The following is a 21191-nucleotide window of genomic DNA, read 5'->3' as shown; positions in this document are numbered from 1 at the left end:
GGAACTGGGATGTATTAACAGCCTTATTATATTCTGGGCTGTGGGTTTTTATCTGTTTTTTCTTTCACTTGCTGGGACTGTCACTTCTATATCACGCACCTTCAAATGAATATCCAACTATCTGATGGCTGGAAAAGACCCCCCAACCCTTTGTTTAGCAGTTGCAAGTGCCTCACCGGAACAACTATCTCTAAACTGCCGCCAAACTAACTCTCTTCCCCTCTTCAAATCCCTGCTGAGAGCTCACCTCCTCCAAGAGGCCTTTCCAGACTGAGCTTCCCCTTTTCCCTTTGCTCCCTCTGCTGCCTCTCTGCCCCCCCCGCCCCAGCTAAGCCCTCAGCTAAGCCCCCTTTCTCCCTTTCCCTCTGCTGCTCTCCCTCTCCTCAGCACTGTGCTCATTTGCATTTATTTTTATTACCCTATTTATTTTGTTAATGAGATGTACATCCCCTTGATTCTATTTATTGCTATTGTTTTTGTCCGTCTGTCTCCCCCGATTAGACTGTAAGCCGGTCAGTAGGCAGGGATTGTCTCTATCTGTTGCCGAATTGTCCATTCCAAGCGCTTAGTACAGTGCTCTGCACATAGTAAGCACTCAATAAATACTATTGAATGAATGAGTGAAACTGGATGAAGGCACGACAACCATCTGTGGGCTAAGATGGTGGGCAGAGATATTTTATTCCACCTGGTTTCAATCAATGGTATTTAAAGAGTTCTTACTGTGTGCAGAGCACTGTATTAAGTGCTTGGGAAAGTACCATTCAGTGGAGTTGGCAGATGTGATCTCTGCCCACAGGAAGCTTAAGTTGCAACCTTTCCTCCCCACAGACAGTTGTCCCTTAATGTGAGTTGTTTGTCATAGTTGGACCACAGACGGATGACTGTGCAATCCACCCCCACTACTGGAAAAAGAACCGAAGAACATCTTTCGACGTGGTGGGTTCATTTGAATTACTCGTAACATACCAATGTCCAAAGCACACGACTTCAAACATTAGGTACGTCACTCTTCCAAAACTTTAGAGGGCTAGTTGATTAGGTGACTAGGGATATTTTGAAATAGAATTACCCAAGAATTGTTCTCGCTGGAAATCTCAAAAGTAGACTTTCGAAAATCACCTTTGGTGCGAGCTTTTGGGTTCATATTTAAGTTCATTAAAAATTGTCTAACATACTCAGTGATGTGTTAGTTTTGACTTTCAAGTTCCTCTTCTCTGCTGAAATTACTTGGAATATTTATATTTGAAGAGAGGAATCTAACAAGCAGAGACCTGAAGGAGGGTGTGTCTTCAGTGGAGAGAAGGTGTCCTGGATTGTGAAGGGTATTCCGAGAATGGTGACAGGGAAGGAGGGGAATCGGAGATCGAAAAGAGATTCAAGCTCAGCGTAGAGAGCGGTTGGGGATTCTGAGGTAGGGCCCGGAGGGAGGAGGAGGGTCTCAGGGGCTCCGTGTGGGACAGGGACTGTGTCCGGCCTCATTATCTTATATCTATCCCAGCACTTAGCACAGTGCATGGCATGGAGTAAGCACTTAACAGTTATTAATATTATTGTTATTATTTCTAGGGGAGAGAGTTCGGCCTTGGGATCTTGGCTAGGGACTGTTTCAAGAGGATGACTTCTGAGAGACTGTCTCAGGGTGGAGCAGGGTTTAGACTGTGAGCCCGTCATTAGACAGGAATTGTCTCTATCTGTTGCCGAATTGTACATTCCAAGCGCTTAGTACAGTGCTCTGAACATAGTAAGCACTCAATAAATACTATTGAATGAAGGAATGAATGCCAACTTTATATTTTGAGCCTAGGAACAGCGTGGCCTACTGGGAGTGAGAGGACCTGGGTAATAATCCCAACTCTGCCACTTGCCTGCTGTATGACCTTGGGCAAGTCACTTCACTTCTCTGTGCCTCCCTTATCACCTCTGTAAAATAGGGCTCACATTCTTAATCCCCATGTGGGACAGGGACTGTGTCCAACCTGATCATCCTGTATCTACCCCAGCGCTTAGTACAGTGCCTGGTATATAGTAAGTTTTTAATAAATATCATGTGCCTGGCACTTAGAAAGCGTTTAACAAATGCCATAAAAAAAGGAGCAGAGAGCGGGCGGGGATTTTAATGGGGATGAAGACTCGGAAGGGACAGGCTTCAAAGAGCAACTGGTCAGGAAAGCCATTCTTTGGGGCCTCTTCAGCCTCAATTGGGAAATCTCAGGATTTGTCAGACACCTGGGATGAGCAAGTGGCCGCCATCCCCGAACCCCCCGTCCCCTTGCCCCCCATGGAAAAGGCACCTGTGGGTGGAGAGGTGGCCCAGGGACAAGGGTGACTTTGACAGTGGGCTGCACTGAGGTGAAGATTCCTGAGGCGTGGACTAGAGGATTGTATTTATTGAGTACTCACTGTGTACAGAGCACTCTACTAAGCGCTTGGGAAAGTACAATATAACAGAGTTAGCAGACATGTTCCCTGCCCACCAGGAGCTTACAGTCTAGAGGAGGAGCTTAGAGTCTATAGTATCTGCCCCAGGAATCATCAGGAGTGGAAGGAGGTTTGACCGAGGCAATAGGAACTCAATTCTGAAAAGTCAGAGCCAAGTAGTGAGGTGGAGGAGGAGGAGATGGAGGGAAGGGAGCAGTAGGAAGGGGAGGGGGAGGTGAAGAGGGGGGCAGGATTGAGACAGGTCACGTCTCTCTGGGATAGCTGCCAGGGTCCAAGGAGGAGCGTAGCCCAGAAACTCTGCGCAAGCTAGAGAAGGATCTTGGTTTGGGTCTCCAAGTGGAGAGCTGCCCTGGGGAAGGACTCTTTAAGGGCCTCCTCTTTCTGTTTTCCCTCCCTTCACCTATCTTTTCCTGCCTCCCTTACTTCTCCTTTATTTCCATCTTCAGAAACTGCTCCCTCTCACCTTTATCACTCAGCTTTGAATATTTTCATTTATTTCCATTTTCTAATCACTTCAGTCAGTCAATTAATGATATTTACTGGGTGCTTACCGTGCGCAGAACACTGTACTAAGTGCTTGGAAGAGTACAGCAGAGTTGGTAGACATGTTCCCTGCCCACAAGGAGCTAACGGTCTAAATGTCGATTATTATTATTATTGTTTCTGGAAGTCACTTTCTGCCCTTAGATTAAACAAAGCAGATTTCTAGAATGCTTAAATCAATCAGTCACTAGTATTTATTGAGCACATACCGTGCGCAGAGCACTGTACTAGGCACTTGGGAAAGTACCTTGCCATAGAGTTGGTAGACACCATCCCTGACCACAAGGAGTTTAAAGTCTACAATTGATGTGTTTGTCTCAGTCCCGGTTTTATTTGCTGAGGTATATTGAACTTTGTTTGGGAGTGCATGGAAAGTTTGGAAGTTTTCAGCTCGTTAGTCCTCTCAGTCGAGAGTAACCAGGATTAGATTTAGGGATGGGCAATATTTAGCTAATGGGTTTGAAGGGAATGGGTGGCTCATCTGGGGAGAGCCAGGTATTTTAGGTGGCTTTTTAAATGATATTTGTCAAGAGCATACTATGTGCCATGCACTGTTCTAAGCGCTGGGGTGGATACAGATAATCAAATTAGACACCACACACTGTTCTAAGTGTTGGGGTGGATACAGATAATCAAATTAGACTCAATCCCCGTCCCATCTAGGGCTCACAATCTTAATCCCCATTTTACAGATGAGGGAATTGAGGCACAGAGAAGTCAAGTGTCTTGCCCAAGGTCACACAGCAGACAAATGGCGGAGCTGAGATTAGAACCCAAGTCTTTCTGAAGCCAGGCCCGTGCTCTAATCCATTAGGCCACACTAGTTTCAGTGAAGGCGAGGAGGAGCAGTGGGTGAGGAATAGTGACTGGAGTCAAGGATGAAGGGAAGCCTTCCCATCATAATAATGGTATTTGTGAAGCACTTACTATGTGCCAGGCACTGTACTAAGCGCTGGGGCACTGTACTAAGCATGGATGGTGGGGTGATGTGAAGGCAAGCAGCGGTTGATGTGTAAAAATAGGGTCAGAGAGCCACACTTGATCTGTGTTCTCCACCGAGGATTCAGGCCCGGCAGCAGGGGAAGGAGCAAGATGGCCGCTTCTCAGCCGCAGCAGGATGGGGATGAAATGTCATACGGACAGACGGACTGTAGGCAGAGGTTCCGACGGCCGATGACTTGGTCCGTTTGAGGCCGCTGGGCAGAGAGATCTCGGTGCCCTCGGGCAGTTCTGTCATTGTGAGAAATCTCAGTGTTCTCAGAAGAGTCTCTGTGCTGGTCAGTGGTCTGGCCAGTTCGTGGCCCCTCGGGGGAGAGATTTCAGTGTCCTTGGGAAGGTCTCTGTCTCGGTGGAGAGATCTCAGTCTTCTCAGGCATGTCTCTGGTCGATGGTCTGCGCTGGTTCGTGGTCCCTCGGTGGAGAGATCTCAGGGTCCTCGGGCAGGTCTCAGTCCTGGGCGATGGTAGATGGCCCTTGCGGTGTCTCCCCCTAAAAACTGTAAGCTCGTTATGGGCAGGAAGCGTGTCTGCTAATTCTATTGCATTGTACCTTCCCAAGCGCTTAGTACAGTGCTGTGCACATAGTTGGTGTTCAATAAATACTTTTGGTTGATTGTGGTATGTGATGGTGGGGAGAATTTGGGGGCAGAATGGAGTGGGGAGGGGGAGACAAGTAAAGAAAAATAAATGATGTAACTGGCTGGTGGGGTGAGGAAGACAAGTGGGTGTGGAATGTATAAAGAGTCTAGCTTGCCTCATCAAGAAGGAAAAGAGGATTAAGACTGTGAGCCCCATGTGGGATGGGGACTGTGTCCAACTCAATTTGTTTGTATCCAACCCAGCGCTTAGAACAGTGCCTGGCACATAGTAAGCAATTGATGACTACCTCAATTATCATTATTAAAAGATGCCAGCATCACGTAGAATCCCTGGAGATAGGCAAACGGATTGGTAATGCTCCTTCCTTGGGGGAGAGAGGGAGGGAGAGAGAGAACGTACATACTGACCCTTCTTTGGGCACTGAGAGAGAGAGAAACACTTATATACGCTGACCTTGATACTGACATTCAGGCAATGTTTTTTTTTCCTCCCTCTGTAGATAGAGTTGTGCTTTGTAGTTGAAGCCAATGCGTGGATGGTAAAAAAAAATTGGCCTGTGGGTTCGTGTGGGACTGAAAATGTCAATGCACAACTCACAGTCCTAACCATATTGCCACACACGAAGATAATCTCTTTGTACTGACATGTTTGCTGTTGCAGTTTCTGGTGCTGTTTTCGCTTTTGCCTTCTTGTCTCCCAATCAATCGTATTTATTGAGCGTTTCCTGTGTGCAGAGCACTATGCTAAGCACTTAGGAGAGTGCAGAGTTGTAAAACACGTTCCCTCCCAACAATAGTTTACAGTCTAAAGGGAGTTTACCACCCTAATCCTTAAGAGGCTTCCATTCTAAAAGAGCAGCTCCTTTCTTTTTTGCAGTGTGCCATAATAATTAATAATAATTATGGTATCTGTTAAGCGCTTACTATGTGCTGAGCACTGTTCTAAGTGCTGGGGTAGATACAGGGTAATCAGATTGTCCCACGTGGAGCTCACATTTTTTAATCCCCCTATTTTTACAGATGAGGTAACTGAGGCACAGAGAAGTTAAGTGACTTGCCCAAGGTCACACAGCGGACAAGTAGCAGAGCTGGAATTAGAACCCATGACCTCTGACTCCCAAGCCCAGGCTCTTTCCACTTAGCCATGCTGCTTCTCAAGACTATCTTGAGAAAATTGATTCCCAGTTTTCAACTGGGATGGAATTTTGCCAGAGGCTTTTTTTTTTTACTGTAAACTTAAAACATTTCTTCTGTTCTCCTTGTTATCAGTTTTCCAAGTTTAGGTCACCAAAAAGCAACTTCTTGCTTCCTGCTGTCATCCATTTGCCTCACATGTGTTGGGGAATTGCGATGGGGTAAGCATAAATTTAGTACAAAGAGACGGACTTTGTTCTAGGATCTCGTTTGTCATCCTGGCTGCCATTTGATGTTGGGTGTGGCTCGTAAGTGATGCTCAAGGGAATGCTCAAAAATTCAGATGTTGCAGCTTTGGGGAATCAATCAGTCTTATTTATCGAGCGCTTACTGCAGAGCACTGTACTAGGTGTTTGGAAGAGAGCCTAGAGACCAGTTCTCAGAGTTATAGACAGGGTTGGACAGCAGTTCAGCTGGACCCTGCTGCAGCCATACTCGATTTGAAAATCAATCAGTGATATTTAATAATGTTGGTATTTGTTAAGTGCTTACTATGTGCAGAGCACTGTTCTAAGCGCTGGGGTAGACACAGGGGAATCAGGTTGTCCCTGTGGGGCTCACAGTCTTAAATCCCCATTTTACAGATGAGGTAACTGAGGCACAGAAATGTTAAGTGACTTGCCCACAGTCACACAGCTAAGTGGCAGAGCCGGGATTCAAACCCATGACCTCTGACTCCCAAGCCCGGGCTCTTTCCACTGAGCCATGCTGCTTCTCGATGCAGTGGTATTTAATGAGCTTTTACTATGTGCAGAGCACCGCGCTAAGTCCTTGGGAGAGGACAATACACACAATTAGCGGATAGGTTCCCGGCCCGGAATGAGTCTCCCAAGGGAATGCAGGCATCCTTAATTCAAAGTTTTATTTCCTTGTCTATCACTGCAAATGTCGGTAGCAGAATTCCGTAACAGCATTTAGCTCTGTGTTGCCAATATAGATTTTTTTGGTTGTGGGTTTGGCTTCCCAGGTGCAGGTTGACACATAACTCTCATTTAGACTTTTGGTGAGGCCATAACACTTAACTCCTTTAGTTCTGGACTGAACAGCCTGGTCCGGGTGCTTATCATAATCCAACTGGATCACAGTATCAGCCTCCTCACTGGTCTCCCTGCCTCCAGTCTTTCCCCTTTCTGGTCCAAACTTCACATCTGCTGCCTGGATCATTTTCCTTAAGTATTTTTCTGGACATGTCTCCCCACTCCTCAAAATCTACGATAGCTACCCGCTTACAATGACCTCTCTGCTTCAAGTTGGTAATGGTTTTTAAAAAACTCCATCAGCCCTTTCCCTCTTACTGATCCGCTCTTTATCCCGACTCTGCCACTTGTCAGCTGTGTGACTGTGGGCAAGTCACTTAACTTCTCTGTGCCTCAGTTACCTCATCTGTAAAATGGGAATTAAGACTGTGAGCCTCACGTGGGACAACCTGATTACCCTGTATCTAACCCAGCTCTTAGAACAGCGCTCTGCACATAGTTAGTGCTTAACAAATACCAACATTACTCCTACTATGTCTTAGAACACAGTCTTCATTCCTTCCAAGCTAACCTCCTTCCACACCTCCTGGGCTTCATCTTCATCTCTCCTGTCCGCGATCCAGTGCTTCTTCCTGCCTGGAGACCAGTCGTTAAGCAGCGTGGCTCAGTGGAAAGAGCCCGGGCTTGGGAGTCAGAGGTTCGAATCCCGGCTCTGCCTCTTGTCAGCTGTGTGACTGTGGGCAAGTCACTTAACTTCTCTGTGCCTCAGTGACCTCATCTGTAAAATGGGGATTAAGACCGTGAGCCCCACGTGGGACAACCTGATTACCCTGTATCTAACCCAGCGCTTAGAAGAGTGCTCTGCACGTAGTAAGCGCTTAACAAATGCCAACATTATTATCACTGCTCTCCCGTCTTCAAAGCCCTTCTGAAATACCACTTCATCCAGGAGGTCTTCCCCAGCTAACTTTTCTTCTTTCCAGGTCCCAGGTCATATCATCCGAACCACTGCAGCACTTTTGAGAGCAACAGCGTGGCTTAATGGATAGAGCACAGGGCTGGCGGTCAGAGGGACATGGGTTCTAATCCCACTTCTGCTCTGCCACTTGTCTGCTGTGTGACCTTGGGCAAATCACTTAACATGATGAAACTGTAAGCTTGTTATAGGCAGGGAACGTTTTTGCTAATTCTGTTGTACCGTGCTCTCCCAAGCGCTTAGTACAGTGCTCAGCAAATAGTAGATGCTTAATAAATACAATTGATAGATTGATTTTGTGGGCCTCAGTTACCTCATCTGTAAAATGGGGATTAAGAGTGTGAGTCCCATGTAGGACAGGGACTGTGTCCAACCTCCTTAACTTGTATCTGGCCCAGCGCTTAGAACAGTATGTTTGCCACATAGTGTTTAACAAGTGCCCTAATTATTATTTTGTGCCACTTCTGCACTTAGTCTTTAGCTCTTGGGTATATATCTAACTTCCATGCACTTTACTCATTCCCATGTCCACTTTTTTATTCTCGTTTTCCTCCTCTCTGTAATTATTGTGTGCCTGCTCTCTACTGCACTCTCATAAGTGTTTACTGCGAAGTAGACGCACAACGAATACTACTTATTGATTTAGCAAAGCTGTTCGCAATCATTTGCATGTCCTTTTAGTTGTGTGTCTCCAGGGCTCAGTTATCTGTATATACCACGTCTCTAGATTTTGGGATTATACTTGAAGTTTGTTGGATTGGAAGAGTCTCCCAGAGGAAAGGCAGTATATTCCAACACCTGCATCCAAGTATCTTCTGGCATGGCTCCAATAGTTATCCTTCACATTAGACCGTGTCTGCTAATTCTGTCATATTGGAGAAGCAGTGTGGTTTAGTTGATAGAGCAAGGGCCTGGGAGTCAGAAGGAGCTGGGTTCTAATCCCGGCTCCGCCAAATATCTGCTGTGTGATCTTGGGCAAATCACTTCACTTCTCTGAGCCTCAGTTACCTCATTCATAAAATGGGGATTAAGAGTGTGAGCCCCACGTGGGACAGGGACTGTGTCCAATCTGTTTAACTTGTATCTACCCCAGAGCTTAGAACAGTGCTAGAGTTTAACAATACCATTATTTATTATATTGTATTCTTTCATTCAATCACATCTATTGAGTGCTTACTATATGCAGAGCACTGTACTAAGCGCTGGGAAAGTACAATTCAGAAATAGAGACAATCCCCGCCAACAGTGGGTTTACAGTCTCCCAAGCACTTAACACAGTGATGATAATGATGGTGGTGGTATTTATTAAGTGCTTACTATGTGCCAAGCACTGTTCTAAGCACTGGGGGGATACAAGGGGATCAGGTTGTCCCACGTGGGGCTCACAGTCTTAATCCCCATTTTCCAGATGAGGGAACTGAGGCACAGAGAAGTTAAGTGACTTGCCCAAAGTCACACAGCTAACAAGTGGCGGAGCAGGGATTAGAACCCATGACCTCTGACTCAAAAGCCCGGGCTCTTTCCACTGATTCTCCAGTGCTCTGCACATAGTTCTCAATAAATACAATCGATTGATTGATTGACTGAAGAAGACACCACTGACAGTGAAGTTCACCTATGAGTACGGAGAATAAACTGAACAGGACCAGGTCCACTTGACCCCCCCCGACACTGGGTAATGGATTGAGCAGGCTCCCCTGCTCTGACACAGTCAGCCGGGCTATCGTGCAGTGGTCTCAGACTTTTTAGGGAAATCTAATTTTAGTAAGTTATTTCCAAGTGTTCTGCTTTACTGATGGTGTCCAGGGCTTTCTTAAGATCACTGAAAGCCGTAGAGAGGTCTTGATGCCAATCGCCGAACTCTTCCTGCATCTGACATGCTGTAAAGATCTTGTCCGTGGTACCTTGCCGGGGTCTGAAGCCACGGGGCGATGCTGTGAGTGTTCGGCTGATGATATTCTTGAGCAATCATTCATTCACTCATTCCATCGTATTTATTGAGTACTTACTGTGTGCGGAGCACTGTACTAAGCACTTGGGAGAGTGCACTACAACAATAAACAATCACATTCCCTGCCCACAATGAGTTTACAGTCTAGAACCGGGGAGACAGACATCAACACAAATAAATAAAATTACAGATACGTACATAAGTGCTGTGGGATTGGGAGGGGAAGAGCAAAGGGAGCAAGTAGTTGATCGAGTGTAAAAAGCACTGTACTAAGCACTTGGGAGAGTACAATACAACAATAAACAGACACAGTCCCTACGCACAGCGAGCTCACAGTCTAGAGGAGTAATGAGATGCCTCGATAATCGTTTCAATCTCGACTCCTGCCTTTCTTCCTGAAGACGATAAACTCCCAGATGGTAGAGAGCCTGCTTATCTTGTATCTACTCAACTGCTTAATACATTTTTTTCTCAATGGCATTTGTTAAGCGTTTACTATGTGCCAGGCACGGTACTAAGCACTGGAGTAGATACAAGCTAATGAGGTTGGACACAGTCCATGACCCACGTGTGGCTTGCAGTCTTAATCCCCATTTTGCAGAAGAGGTAACTGAGGCCCAGAGAAGTGAAACGACTTGCCACAGAAGACAAGTGGCAGAGCTGGAATTACAAAGCACTTAGTACGGTGCTCTGCACACAGTAAGTGCTCAATAAATACGATCGAATGAATGAACCCAGGCCCTTCCGACTCCCAGGCCCGTGCTCTATTCACTAGACCATGCTGTTTTACTTGGCACATAGTAAGCACTTAACAAATACCATCCGCACAGCTCTTATGTACGTATCCTTGTACTAGGCTTCCCATAGCTGTAATTTATCGCAACGCCTGTCTCTCTTACTAGATTGTAAAATCAGGGAGGGCCGGGATTATGTCTATCAACTCTATTGAAATGAACTCACCCAAGTGCTTAGTACACTGCTCTGCACATAGTAAGTGCTCAATGAATACCATGCATTGATTGATGCCACAATTATATGCTAATGATGACAATATCCCGTGGCATTTTCTCATTATTCCGTCGGTTTAAAGAGGAGCTGATCTAAGTGTTTAAGAAAGGTGGGCCCACCATGCTCGTAGGTCTCATTGGATAGGCCATTAAGGTGTTTTTTTTTGGTATTTGTTAAGCGCTTACTATGTGCCGTGCACTGTACTAAGTACTGGGGTAGACGCAGGCTAATCAGGTTGGGCACGGTCCATATCCCACATGGACTCATAGTCTTAATCCCCATTTTACAGATGAGGTAACTGAGGCACAGAGAAGTTTAGTGATTTGCCCAAGGTCACAGAGCAGACAAATGGCACAGTCAAATTAGAACCCAGGTCCTTCTGACTCCAAGGCTTGTGCTCTATCAAGTGCAGGGGCTTTGCCATTTCTCATGACTCTGGCTGGTGACAGTGGAAAAGAGCCTGGGCTTCAGAGTCAGAGATCATGAGTTCGACTCCCGGCTCTGCCACCTGTCAGCTGTGTGACTGTGGGCGAGTCACTTAACTTCTCTGTGCCTCAGTTACCTCATCTGTAAAATGGGCATTAACTGTGAGCCTCACGTGGGACAACCTGATTACCCTGTATCTACCCAGCGCTTAGAACAGTGCTCTGCACATAGTAAGCGCTTAACAAATACCAACATTATTATATAGTTGGTACAATTGTCATGCCTATGCATTTTGGCTGGTTTTCTATTATTATACTATTTGGTAGTGCTGATGATGATGGTATTTGTTAAGCGCTTACTATGTGCAAAGCACTGTTCTAAGTGCTGGGTGCTTACTATGTGTCAAATGCTGTTATAAGTGCTGGGATAGAGCCAAGTTAATTGGGTCAAACATAATTCCGGCCCCACAGGGGGCTGAAGATCCTCATCTTCGAAAGTAGGATGATATATTGAGGCATCCTTGGGTCTACCGCTGTCTAAGCAGTTGTCCTTCATATTTGAAGATGACACTACAGACCGTGGAGGACTCCCTTAAGGGTGGGAATGCAACTGAGCTGCCCCTTAGACCATATGATTGTGAAAATCTGGTTGGGACCCTGAGCTAGATATTCGTTCCAAGATTTTACTCAGCCAGTACAATTGATTCATTTCTAAGTGTGAAAAGTTCCAAATAGTATGTTAAACTGAAACACCATGGTAAAGTCACAGTGATCGGCAATTAAAAACCTGCATAAACAACTAACAGGTGTAGGACAGGAAATGCTGAGCAAATCGCTTTCCAAGGAAGCAGTATGGTCTAGCGGAAAGAGCACGGACCTGGGGGGTCAGAAGACTTGGATTCTAATTCTCCCTCTGCCACTTGCCTGCCTTGTGACCTTGGGCAAGCCACTTAACTTTTCTGTGGCTCAATTACCTCATCTGTAAATTAGGGATTAAGACTGGGAGTCTTACGAGGGACAGGGACTGTGTTCAACCCAATTCTATCTACCCCAGTGCTTAGTAAAGTGCCCCCAGTGCATTTAGTACAGTGTCTGGCACATAATAATAATATTTAAGTGCTTACTAGGTGCCAAGCACTGTTCTAAGTGCTGAACAAATACCATAATCATAATTATTATTATTACAGTGCCTGGCACATAGTATCCCAGTTCTGCCACTTTTCACTCAACTTCTCTGTGCCTCAGTTACCTCATCTGTAAAATGGGGATTAAGATTGTGAGCCTCACGAGGGACAACCTGATTATCCTATCTCTCTCCCAGTGCTTAGAACAGTGCTCTGCACAGAGTAAGCGCTTAACAAATACCAACATTATTATTAGTAACCAGTTAACATTAAAAAAAAACGCAGAGGAAACAGATTGACCTTGGGTAGGTCATTTAACCTCTTTATGCCTCAGTTGGGGATTAAGTTGAGAAGCAGCAGGGCTGAGTGGAAACAGCACGGGCTTGGGAGTCAGAGGTCATGGGTTCTACTCCCGGCTCTGCCACTTATCAGCTGTGTGACCTTGGGCGAGACACTTCACTTCTCTGGGCCTCAGTCCCCTCATCTGTAAAATGGGGATTAAGTGTGGGAGCTCCACGTGGGACAACCTGATTACCTCGTATCTACCCCAGCGCTTAGAACAGTGCTTGGCACATAGTAAGCGCTTAAGAAATACCTACATTATTATTGAATCCTACTCCTGTCTATTTAGACTGTGAGCCCCATGTAGCTTGGAACGTAGTAAGCGCTTAGCAAGTCCAATGGTAATAACAGCGATGATGATTATTAGAGACTTGAGGAAGCGATCGTAGCCGGGGAACGTGGAATAGAGGTGTTCTTTTCCTTGCACAAGGGGCTTTGAAGGTTGCTCCCGGGGAGCGGGCAGAGCTGGCAGACAAGGAAGGCTTCGTCTTCACCGAAGCTGGCCGACAACGAAAGCCTCCCCTTCGTCCAACGGCCCGCTGGGGAATTTGGCAAGTCGTTGCGGAGGGCAGGGGTTCCCTGGGACCGATTCCTCGAGGGCAGCGCTGACGTCCGTGTAAATGATGTTCGCATCGAAAAGACCGCGGGCGCCCAACAAATGGCAACAAGTTGCCAACGAGCCGGTGGGGCCAAGCCATCCGACCGACTGGTCCCTTCCTTCCGGGTCAGCCCAGGCCTGGAAAATGAAGTGTGAGGGGGAGGGGCCCTCAAAGAGAAGCAGCGTGGCTCAGTGGGAAGAGCAGGGGCTTGGGAGTCAGAGGTCGTGAGTTCTAATCCCCACTCCGCCGCTTATCAGCGGCGGGACTTTGGGCAAGTCACTTCGCTTCTCTGGGCCTCAGTGACCTCTTCTGTAAAGTGGGGGCGATATGTGTGAGCCCCAGGTGGGACAACCTGATGACCTTGTGTCGACCCCAGTGCTTAAAACAGTGCTTGGCACATAGTAAGAGAAGCAGCGTGGCTCAGTGGAAAGAGCCCGGGCTTGGGAGTCAGAGATCGTGGGTTCTAATCCCGGCTCCCCCACTTGTCTGCTGGGTGACCTTGGGCAAGTCACTTCACTTCTCTGGGCCTCGGTGACCTCATCTGTAAAAATGGGGATTTAAAAAGGTGAGCCCCACGTGGGACAATCTGATGGCCCTGGATCTCCCCCAGCGCTTAGAACAGTACTCTGCACATAGTAAGCACTGAACAAATACCATAATTAATGAACAAATACGACCATGATTAATTCATTCATTCAATAGTATTTATTGAGCGCTTACTATGTGCCACCCCCCTCCCCCATGAACGCCAGAGCGGTCCGGATCCCCTTGATTCTATTTATCGTGATTAAGTGATCTTGTTTTTGTCCGTCTGTCTCCCCCCATTAGACTGTCAGAGGGTCAATGGGCAGGGATGGTCTCTATCTGTTGCCCAATTGTCCATTCCAAGCGCTCAGTACAGCGCTCTGCACCTAGTAAGCGCTCAATAAATACTATTGAATGAATGAATGGGGGGGGGCCTGAGGGAGGCCCTTCGACGTCCCACATGACGGGGCGCCAAGGCCGCGCGCGCGCCCCCGCCTCGAGCCGGCCCGCGAGCCCCACCGCGCGCGCGTCCGCAGGAGGAAAGGGCGGGGGGGGGGGGGGGGGAGCGCGCCACGGCTCCGAAGTGGCGTGACCGTGCCGCGCGTGCGCGCTGGGGAGGCGCGGGAGCGCGGCTGTCAGTGACAGCGGGCGGGGGGGAGAAGATGGTGGCGGCCCTTTCGACATGAAGCAGGGGCGGCGGAGGAGGAGGAGGAGAAGGAGAAGGAGGCAGCAGTAGCAGCAGCAGGGCCCGGTCGCGGCGGCGGCGGCTCCCGGGGAGTAGAGGATCGGCAGCGGCGGCGGGGCCCACCCACCGACCCACCAAGCGAGCGAGCGACCGGTCCTTCCCTGCGGCGGCCGCCGACCAAGCCCCGCGGCCCGGGGCGGGCGGGAGGGAGGGAGGGCAGCAACCGGCTCCGGACGGACACCCTGGCCGCCCCGCTGCCAACTCCGCCGGGACTGAACCGGCCCCGGAGAGGGAGGAGGAGGAGAGGGAGAAGGGGGAGGACCGCCCCGCCCACCCCGCCCCCGAAGACATAAAGAGGGAGGGACTGGAGCTCCTGCGGCTGGACTCCTCCTCCTCCTTCTTCTCCTCGTCCACGTTTGGAGCGGAGATGAGCCAGCCCTAACCGCGCCTCTCCACCGCGGGCGGGCAGGTCAGAGGCGGCCGATCCCTTTCCCCCCTCCGGGAAGATGAAGGGCGCGGGGGGCAGAGAGGCGCCTTCCCCGGCGCCATGGTGAGCCTAAGGCCGGCGGGGCGCGGGGTTCGCGGGCGAGGGGCCGTGGAGGGACTCCTCCGGCCGAAGACCAACGTATGGGCCCCCTCGGCCCCGTCCTAAACTTTCCAGCGCCTCCCTGAAGCGGGGGGGGTGGGGTGGGAGGAGACTTCCCAAGAAACTTCCCAAGAGGAGCGAGAGCCCTCCCTCTGTCCTCTATCCACCTCCGTGCTCGCCCGGCTCGATCGCCGACGCCGTTCGGCCGCCCCTCCCCAGAAAGGCACCGGTGGGCCGGTCACCCCCCGGCCTTTGGGGGAAAGTTGACAACATGGCTTCTCCTCCTCCTCCTCCTCCTCCTCCTCACCGGCAGCTGCTGCATCACCACGGCACCGAGGTGAGCTGTGACTCCAGCGGCGACGGCAGCAGCGTGCGAGTGAAAATCCAGCCCCGGCAGCCTCCCCCCGGCTCCTCCGCCAACAGCCACCCCAAACACTGCAAGTACAGCATCTCCTCCAGCTGCAGCAGCTCGGGGGACTCGGGAGGGCTGCCCAGGCCGGCCGGAGCCCGAGGCCGGGGCCCCCGCCGGCAGAAGAAGCTGCCCCAGCTCTTCGAGCGGGCCTCCGGCCGGTGGTGGGACCCCCGGTTCGACTCCCCCAACCTGGAGGAGGCCTGCATGGAGAGGTGCTTCCCGCAGACCCAGCGCCGGTTCCGCTACGCCCTCTTCTACCTCGGCGCCGCCTGCCTCCTCTGGGGCGTCTACTTCGGCGTCCACGGGACATCGCACCTGGTGGCCTTGGCCGTGCCGGCCCTGGCCTTCCTCGTGGTGTGCGTGTGCTTCTTCCTCTTCACCTTCACCGAGCTTTACGCCCGGCATTACGTGGGGACCTCGCTGAGCCTCACCCTGCTGGTCTTCGCCCTGACTCTGGCCTCCCAGTTCCAGGGGGTGACGCCTCGCTGGGGAGGAGAGGACAGGGCCAACCAGACCACCGCCCCGGCCCCACCCGCCCATCCCTGCCTCTCCCAGGTGGGCAGCTTTTCCATGTGCGTCGAGGTCCTCCTGTTGCTCTACACCGTCATGCACCTGCCCCTGTATTTGAGCCTGCTGATGGGCGCCACCTACTCCGTCCTCTTCGAGGCCTTCGGCTTTCACTTCCGAGACCGGGACTGCTACCAGGCGTTGGCCGCCCGGGCGGTGCGCTGGGAGCTGCTGAGTAAGGCCCTGCTCCACGTCTGCATCCACGCCGTCGGCATCCACCTGTTCGTCATGTCCGAAGTCCGGTCGAGGAGCACGTTCCTCAAGGTGGGACAGTCGATCATGCACGGGAAGGACTTGGAAGTGGAGAAGGCCCTGAAGGAGAGGATGATCCACTCCGTGATGCCCAGGATCATAGCCGACGACCTGATGAGGCCGGGCGACGACGACAGCGAGAACTCCGTCAGACGCCACTCCGCCTCCAGCCCCAAGAACAGGAAGAAGAAATCCTCCATTCAGAAGACCCCCATAATATTCCGCCCCTTCAAAATGCAGCAGATCGAAGAAGTGAGCATCTTGTTCGCCGACATCGTCGGCTTCACCAAGATGAGCGCCAACAAGTCCGCCCACGCCCTCGTGGGCCTCCTGAATGATCTCTTCGGGCGTTTTGACCGCTTGTGCGAAGAGACCAAGTGCGAGAAGATAAGTACCTTGGGGGACTGTTACTACTGCGTGGCCGGCTGTCCGGAACCCAGGGCGGACCACGCCTACTGCTGCATCGAAATGGGCCTGGGCATGATCAAGGCCATCGAGCAGTTTTGCCAGGAAAAGAAAGAAATGGTGAACATGCGGGTTGGGGTGCACACCGGGACCGTCCTCTGTGGCATCCTGGGCATGAGGAGGTTTAAATTCGACGTCTGGTCAAACGATGTCAATCTAGCCAATCTCATGGAGCAGCTGGGAGTGGCCGGCAAGGTTCATATATCGGAAGCGACGGCCAAGTATTTGGACGAGCGTTACGAGATGGAGGATGGGAAAGTTCTCGAGCGGGTTGGCCAGAGCGTCGTTGCTGACCAGTTGAAAGGTATGTACGGTTCCTGGTCTCGGCCCCCGCCCCCCCCCCCCCCAGTTCCGCCTCTCCCCCCCCCCCCCCCCCGCTGTGTGTTTAATCTCCTTCTCTGGGGGTCCCACGGGTTCCGAAGGACTTATCTAGTTGTCCCCCATAATTCAGGGTCGGTTTGGGCCTTACTTTGAAGAGTTAAGGATCGGCAGTCGCATGGGAGGGTGGTGGGGGGGCGTTCCTAAACGGATAGTCAGGCCCGCTTTGGGGAGGCTGTTGGGGAGGGAAGGATAACTTTTTGAAATGTGCATCGTAACTCATAATTCTGCAGTTCACAGTTTCCCAAACGTGTGAAAGGAATATGAGATGTGTGAGAGAGAGTTTGGAATATGCAACAAACACAAGACAGCTCTGCGGTTTTAATAGTCGATATGACCGAACGCTTGAATTTCTCCCCACAAAAGTGTTTGCTTCCAGAAGGCTGGGCTGCAGGTAGACCCAAAAGTTTGTGGTTCTCCTTTTTGGAAAAAAAAGCCCCAAACAGACCCCAAACCCCCAGCTATTCCATGCTTTCTCTAATCGGTTCAGATCAGTTATTTGGGTTTTGGGATTCTGAGCTGCCCAATCCTCCAAAATGGATGAATGAGAACTCTGCCAAGTAAATGGTGACTGCCCAACCCCTTCGTCTCCCTCCTGTAGTTTGTTTAGGTTGCGTCGTTCTTGTCTTTGGCAAATATTTTGACGTCTTTTCTGGATATTTTTCCTAACCTGGAGATGGCCGGTATCGACTGATCTCAAGGGTGAGCTAAATTCAGCCTGTGGTCCCTTTGGCCTGGCTCCTGGGCCCCATTAGATAAATAGAACTCTTGTGTGTGGCTCTGCTGACCCCAGCTGTTTGTGTCTCTGGAGAGGTGGGATGGGGAGGGCTGTTTCCCCACTGACATCAGCGTGGTGTTGACCTGATAGGATTGACATCATTGCTGACTTTTTATAGCCCACTCAAACTCTCTTAATTTGCCCTGGAGTGAGAAGTCGATTCATTCTTCATCTTTTTGTAGCTATGTACAACTGGACCGAAAGGGAAAACTACAGCCAGGTTTGTTTTTTTTTAACTACGCCTGTTATTTACCCTCCATTTCTTTTCATTTTTTGGAAAGGGTTTCCCTAAATTGAATGAAAAAATTAGCGAAGCTTCGTGTATAGCACATATGTAAAGTACCTTGGAGATTACAGTGGAGTACAAATTAAACCTTGACGTTAGCTGACCGATCGCATCTATTGAGTGCTTACTCTGTGCTTGGGTCTGCGTTACATTCCCTGCCCAGTGGGAGCGTACAGTCCAGACGAAGTGCTTTTTCCCCTAGTTTGATTCTTTTCCCCACAAAGGGCCCTGTTGCAAGCTTCTGAGCCCCAGGTACTAATGTTATGACGTTAGGCTCACCTTGGATTCCTTGGGGTCGCAGTGAGCCGGATGCCCTGTTACAACTTCTTTCCTAAAGCGGAATATGGGGTACTCTTGAGACCTCGGCGGTGTATTTTGGATGTTATTCCTGTCCTTGGTAATGACCACCTCCAGCGGTCTCCAGGACAGTAAGAATACACAATTTGAGCAATGGGCTACATTTCTAAACTTTGTGCTTCTAGAGGCCCATTGGATAATCTGGTGACAGCCCCCCTCGCTTTTAGATTCTTGATAAGTGGGTAGAGAGTAAAACAAATTAAACTATGGGAATATAATAAAGGTTTCTGGAAAAGGCTGTCTACAGCATAACGTGATCACTCTTTCCTACCTCTTGATTACTTAAATGATGATGCTGGTAGTTGAGAGCTTTACTATGTGCCAAGCACTGTTCTAAGCGCAGAGGTAGATACAAGGTAATCAGGTTCACAGTCCTAATCCCCATTTTTACAGATGAGGTAACTGAGGCCCGGAGAAGCAAAGTGACTTGCCCAAGGTCACCCAGCTGACACGTGGTGGAGTTGGCATTAGAACCCACATCCTCTGATTCCCAAGCCTGGGCCCTTTGCACTAATCCATGCTGCTACTCAAATGTGCCTTGTCCTATAGTCTTGTAATTGCATTGTGCTCATTTAGTCTTTTTGGAACGTGTCAAAAATAATAAGTCTAAATTGGTGAATGCAGTGTTAGAAGCTGATTGGATATACTACTTGAACACATATATACATACAGTATATATTTTAATCTCTTCCGGTTTCTTTTGAACAAGTTCTTCGTAACCTTGGGGCAGCCATTTCCCTTGTAATATTTATAGTCAGTTCTTATATCTGAGAGGACATTTTTTTCCAGAGTTTACTTTTACTAAAAACGTTTTGTAAGCTCTAAAAGTGATATAGTACAGTAGTGTGTGTGTGTTTTAAAACTCCGATGACATTCAGTGCTGAGTTTATTATGGCCAGAGAGTGTCCACTAATTTTGTTGTATTGTACTCTTCCAAGCGCTTAGTTCAGCGTTAAGCGCTCAATAAATGCCATCGATTTGATTTCGTCTACACAGAAACAGTCGGTTTTGAATGTTGAAATGTGCTAGCGAAATTGGCATCTAGCATCTAGTGTATTGTGATGATGCTGTGCTTGATAAATGGGGCTGGTTGCCTCCTTCTCTAGGCTAATTCACATTGGCCAAGTGGAAGTATAGGCCAAATCCTTGTAAGATTCGTTGCCGAGGTTTATGATCGTTCGGTTGTTTAAATCCAGTCATTACCTGGCATATTTCAGGGGATGTTGTTGAGGTGCAGTGTATATGGAGCCTACAGCCACTCCAATATTTAAGTAACTTTTAGAAGTTTCACTTAACACTTTAGCTTGCAAAATGTGCTTATTAATAATGTTGGTATTTGTTAAGCGCTTACTATGTGCCGAGCACTGTTCTAAGTGCTGCGGTAGACACAGGAGAATCAGGTTGTCCCACGTGAGGCTCACAGTTAATCCCCATTTTACAGAGGAGGTAACTGAGGCACAGAGAAGTTAAGTGACTTGCCCACAGTCACCCAGCTGACAAGTGGCAGAGCTGGGGTTCGAACCCATGACCTAAAATTAATAAAAAGATGATAGTTAAATGCGCTTTAGGAACACTGGTTGCAAACTATCATCAGGTGCAATTTAGAAGCTTGATTGTGAAGAATAAAGTCGAGGAATAATAATTTTCAGTTGAGCGCTTAAAATGAAGGCGAGTGGTAGGTGTCATCCCAAGCTCATCCTCTCTGGTACTCCAGCTTCTATACTGTAAGCCTGTCTCTAGCGTTTTGGGCAGGGAGCATGTCTGCTAACTGTGTTGTACACTCCCAAGCGCTTAATACAGTGTTCTGCACCCAATAAATTCCTTTGATTTATTCTGGCCTGTGGACCTGGGATCACTGGTTTTTCTGTAATAATAATAATAATAATTATGGTAATTGTTAAGTGCTTACTATGTGCCAAACACTGTTCTAAGCGCTCAGGACTTCTAGCATTGCTTATTTCTAGCTGGGTAAGAATAGATCCCCAGTGTTTCAGCGATGGCTTTTCTTGTCCGTTAGAGATATTAGGGGCACGGGACTCAGGTACAATGATGCAAAGCAGGGAGAGAATGAACAGCTTCCAACCGAAGCCAGTCAGCCATTCGTATTGAGTGCTTACTGCGTGCAGATCACTGTACTGAGTGCTTTAGAGAGTACAATATAACACATTCCCTGCCCACAGTGAGGTGGTGGCCTACACCCAGCCCACGTACCCCGAAGCCTTCCGTGCCGTGGCCCAGTAACTATAACATTTGGTTTGGACAAAAAACATGCTAGTTTATTCTTCAGTTGTTTTTCCTTGAAACGCTGTAAACTTGGTGGTAAGATAAGTACATTCTTTAAACTTTCATGTATTGCAAGATTTTAAAGTAACACTTATTTTTCTTGGGATGGCTTGAGATGGGTTGAGAAGACTCAGCATTATCTAGGGCTTGTTTAGAGCGATCCCCAACCCCCTCACAAAAATTCCAAAATATAGTTTTCAGTACAGACAACCTATTATATACCATTTACAACCTAAATTGGTCAAAATATTTCACTTGAAATTTTTTTTCCCACTCAGTTTTGCCTTGGGGTTTTTTTGGGGGTGGGGGGGAGACACCCAAATGATGAAACTGTAGATGGTGAGCTCGTTATGGACAGGGAATGTCTCTGCTACTTCAATTGTATGGTGCTCTCTCTACCACGTAGTACAGTGCTCAGCACATAGTAGGTGCTCAATAA

At 48.8% G+C, this 21191-nt stretch overlaps 1 protein-coding gene across 4 annotated transcripts in view; it reads left to right on the top strand.

The window, feature by feature from the left end:
- The first annotated feature begins 14769 nt into the window (after nt 1-14769).
- Nucleotides 14770-21191, top strand: part of ADCY9 (adenylate cyclase 9) — a 186304-nt gene continuing 179882 nt past the window's right edge. For all 4 annotated transcript variants that reach the window (XM_029058667.1, XM_029058666.1, XM_029058665.1 and 1 more), the window contains exon 1: nt 14770-16974. In XM_029058667.1, coding sequence (XP_028914500.1) covers nt 15246-16974 — 1729 coding nt within the window. In that variant the 5' untranslated portion in view covers nt 14770-15245. The remainder of the gene's footprint in view (nt 16975-21191) is intronic.

This window comes from Ornithorhynchus anatinus, chromosome 2 (genome assembly GCF_004115215.2).
Source record: "Ornithorhynchus anatinus isolate Pmale09 chromosome 2, mOrnAna1.pri.v4, whole genome shotgun sequence".
In the NCBI taxonomy this organism is placed as follows: Eukaryota; Metazoa; Chordata; class Mammalia; order Monotremata; family Ornithorhynchidae; genus Ornithorhynchus; species Ornithorhynchus anatinus.
Note: the sequence above shows the minus strand (reverse complement) of the source record. Positions and strands in the feature narration are given on the sequence as shown.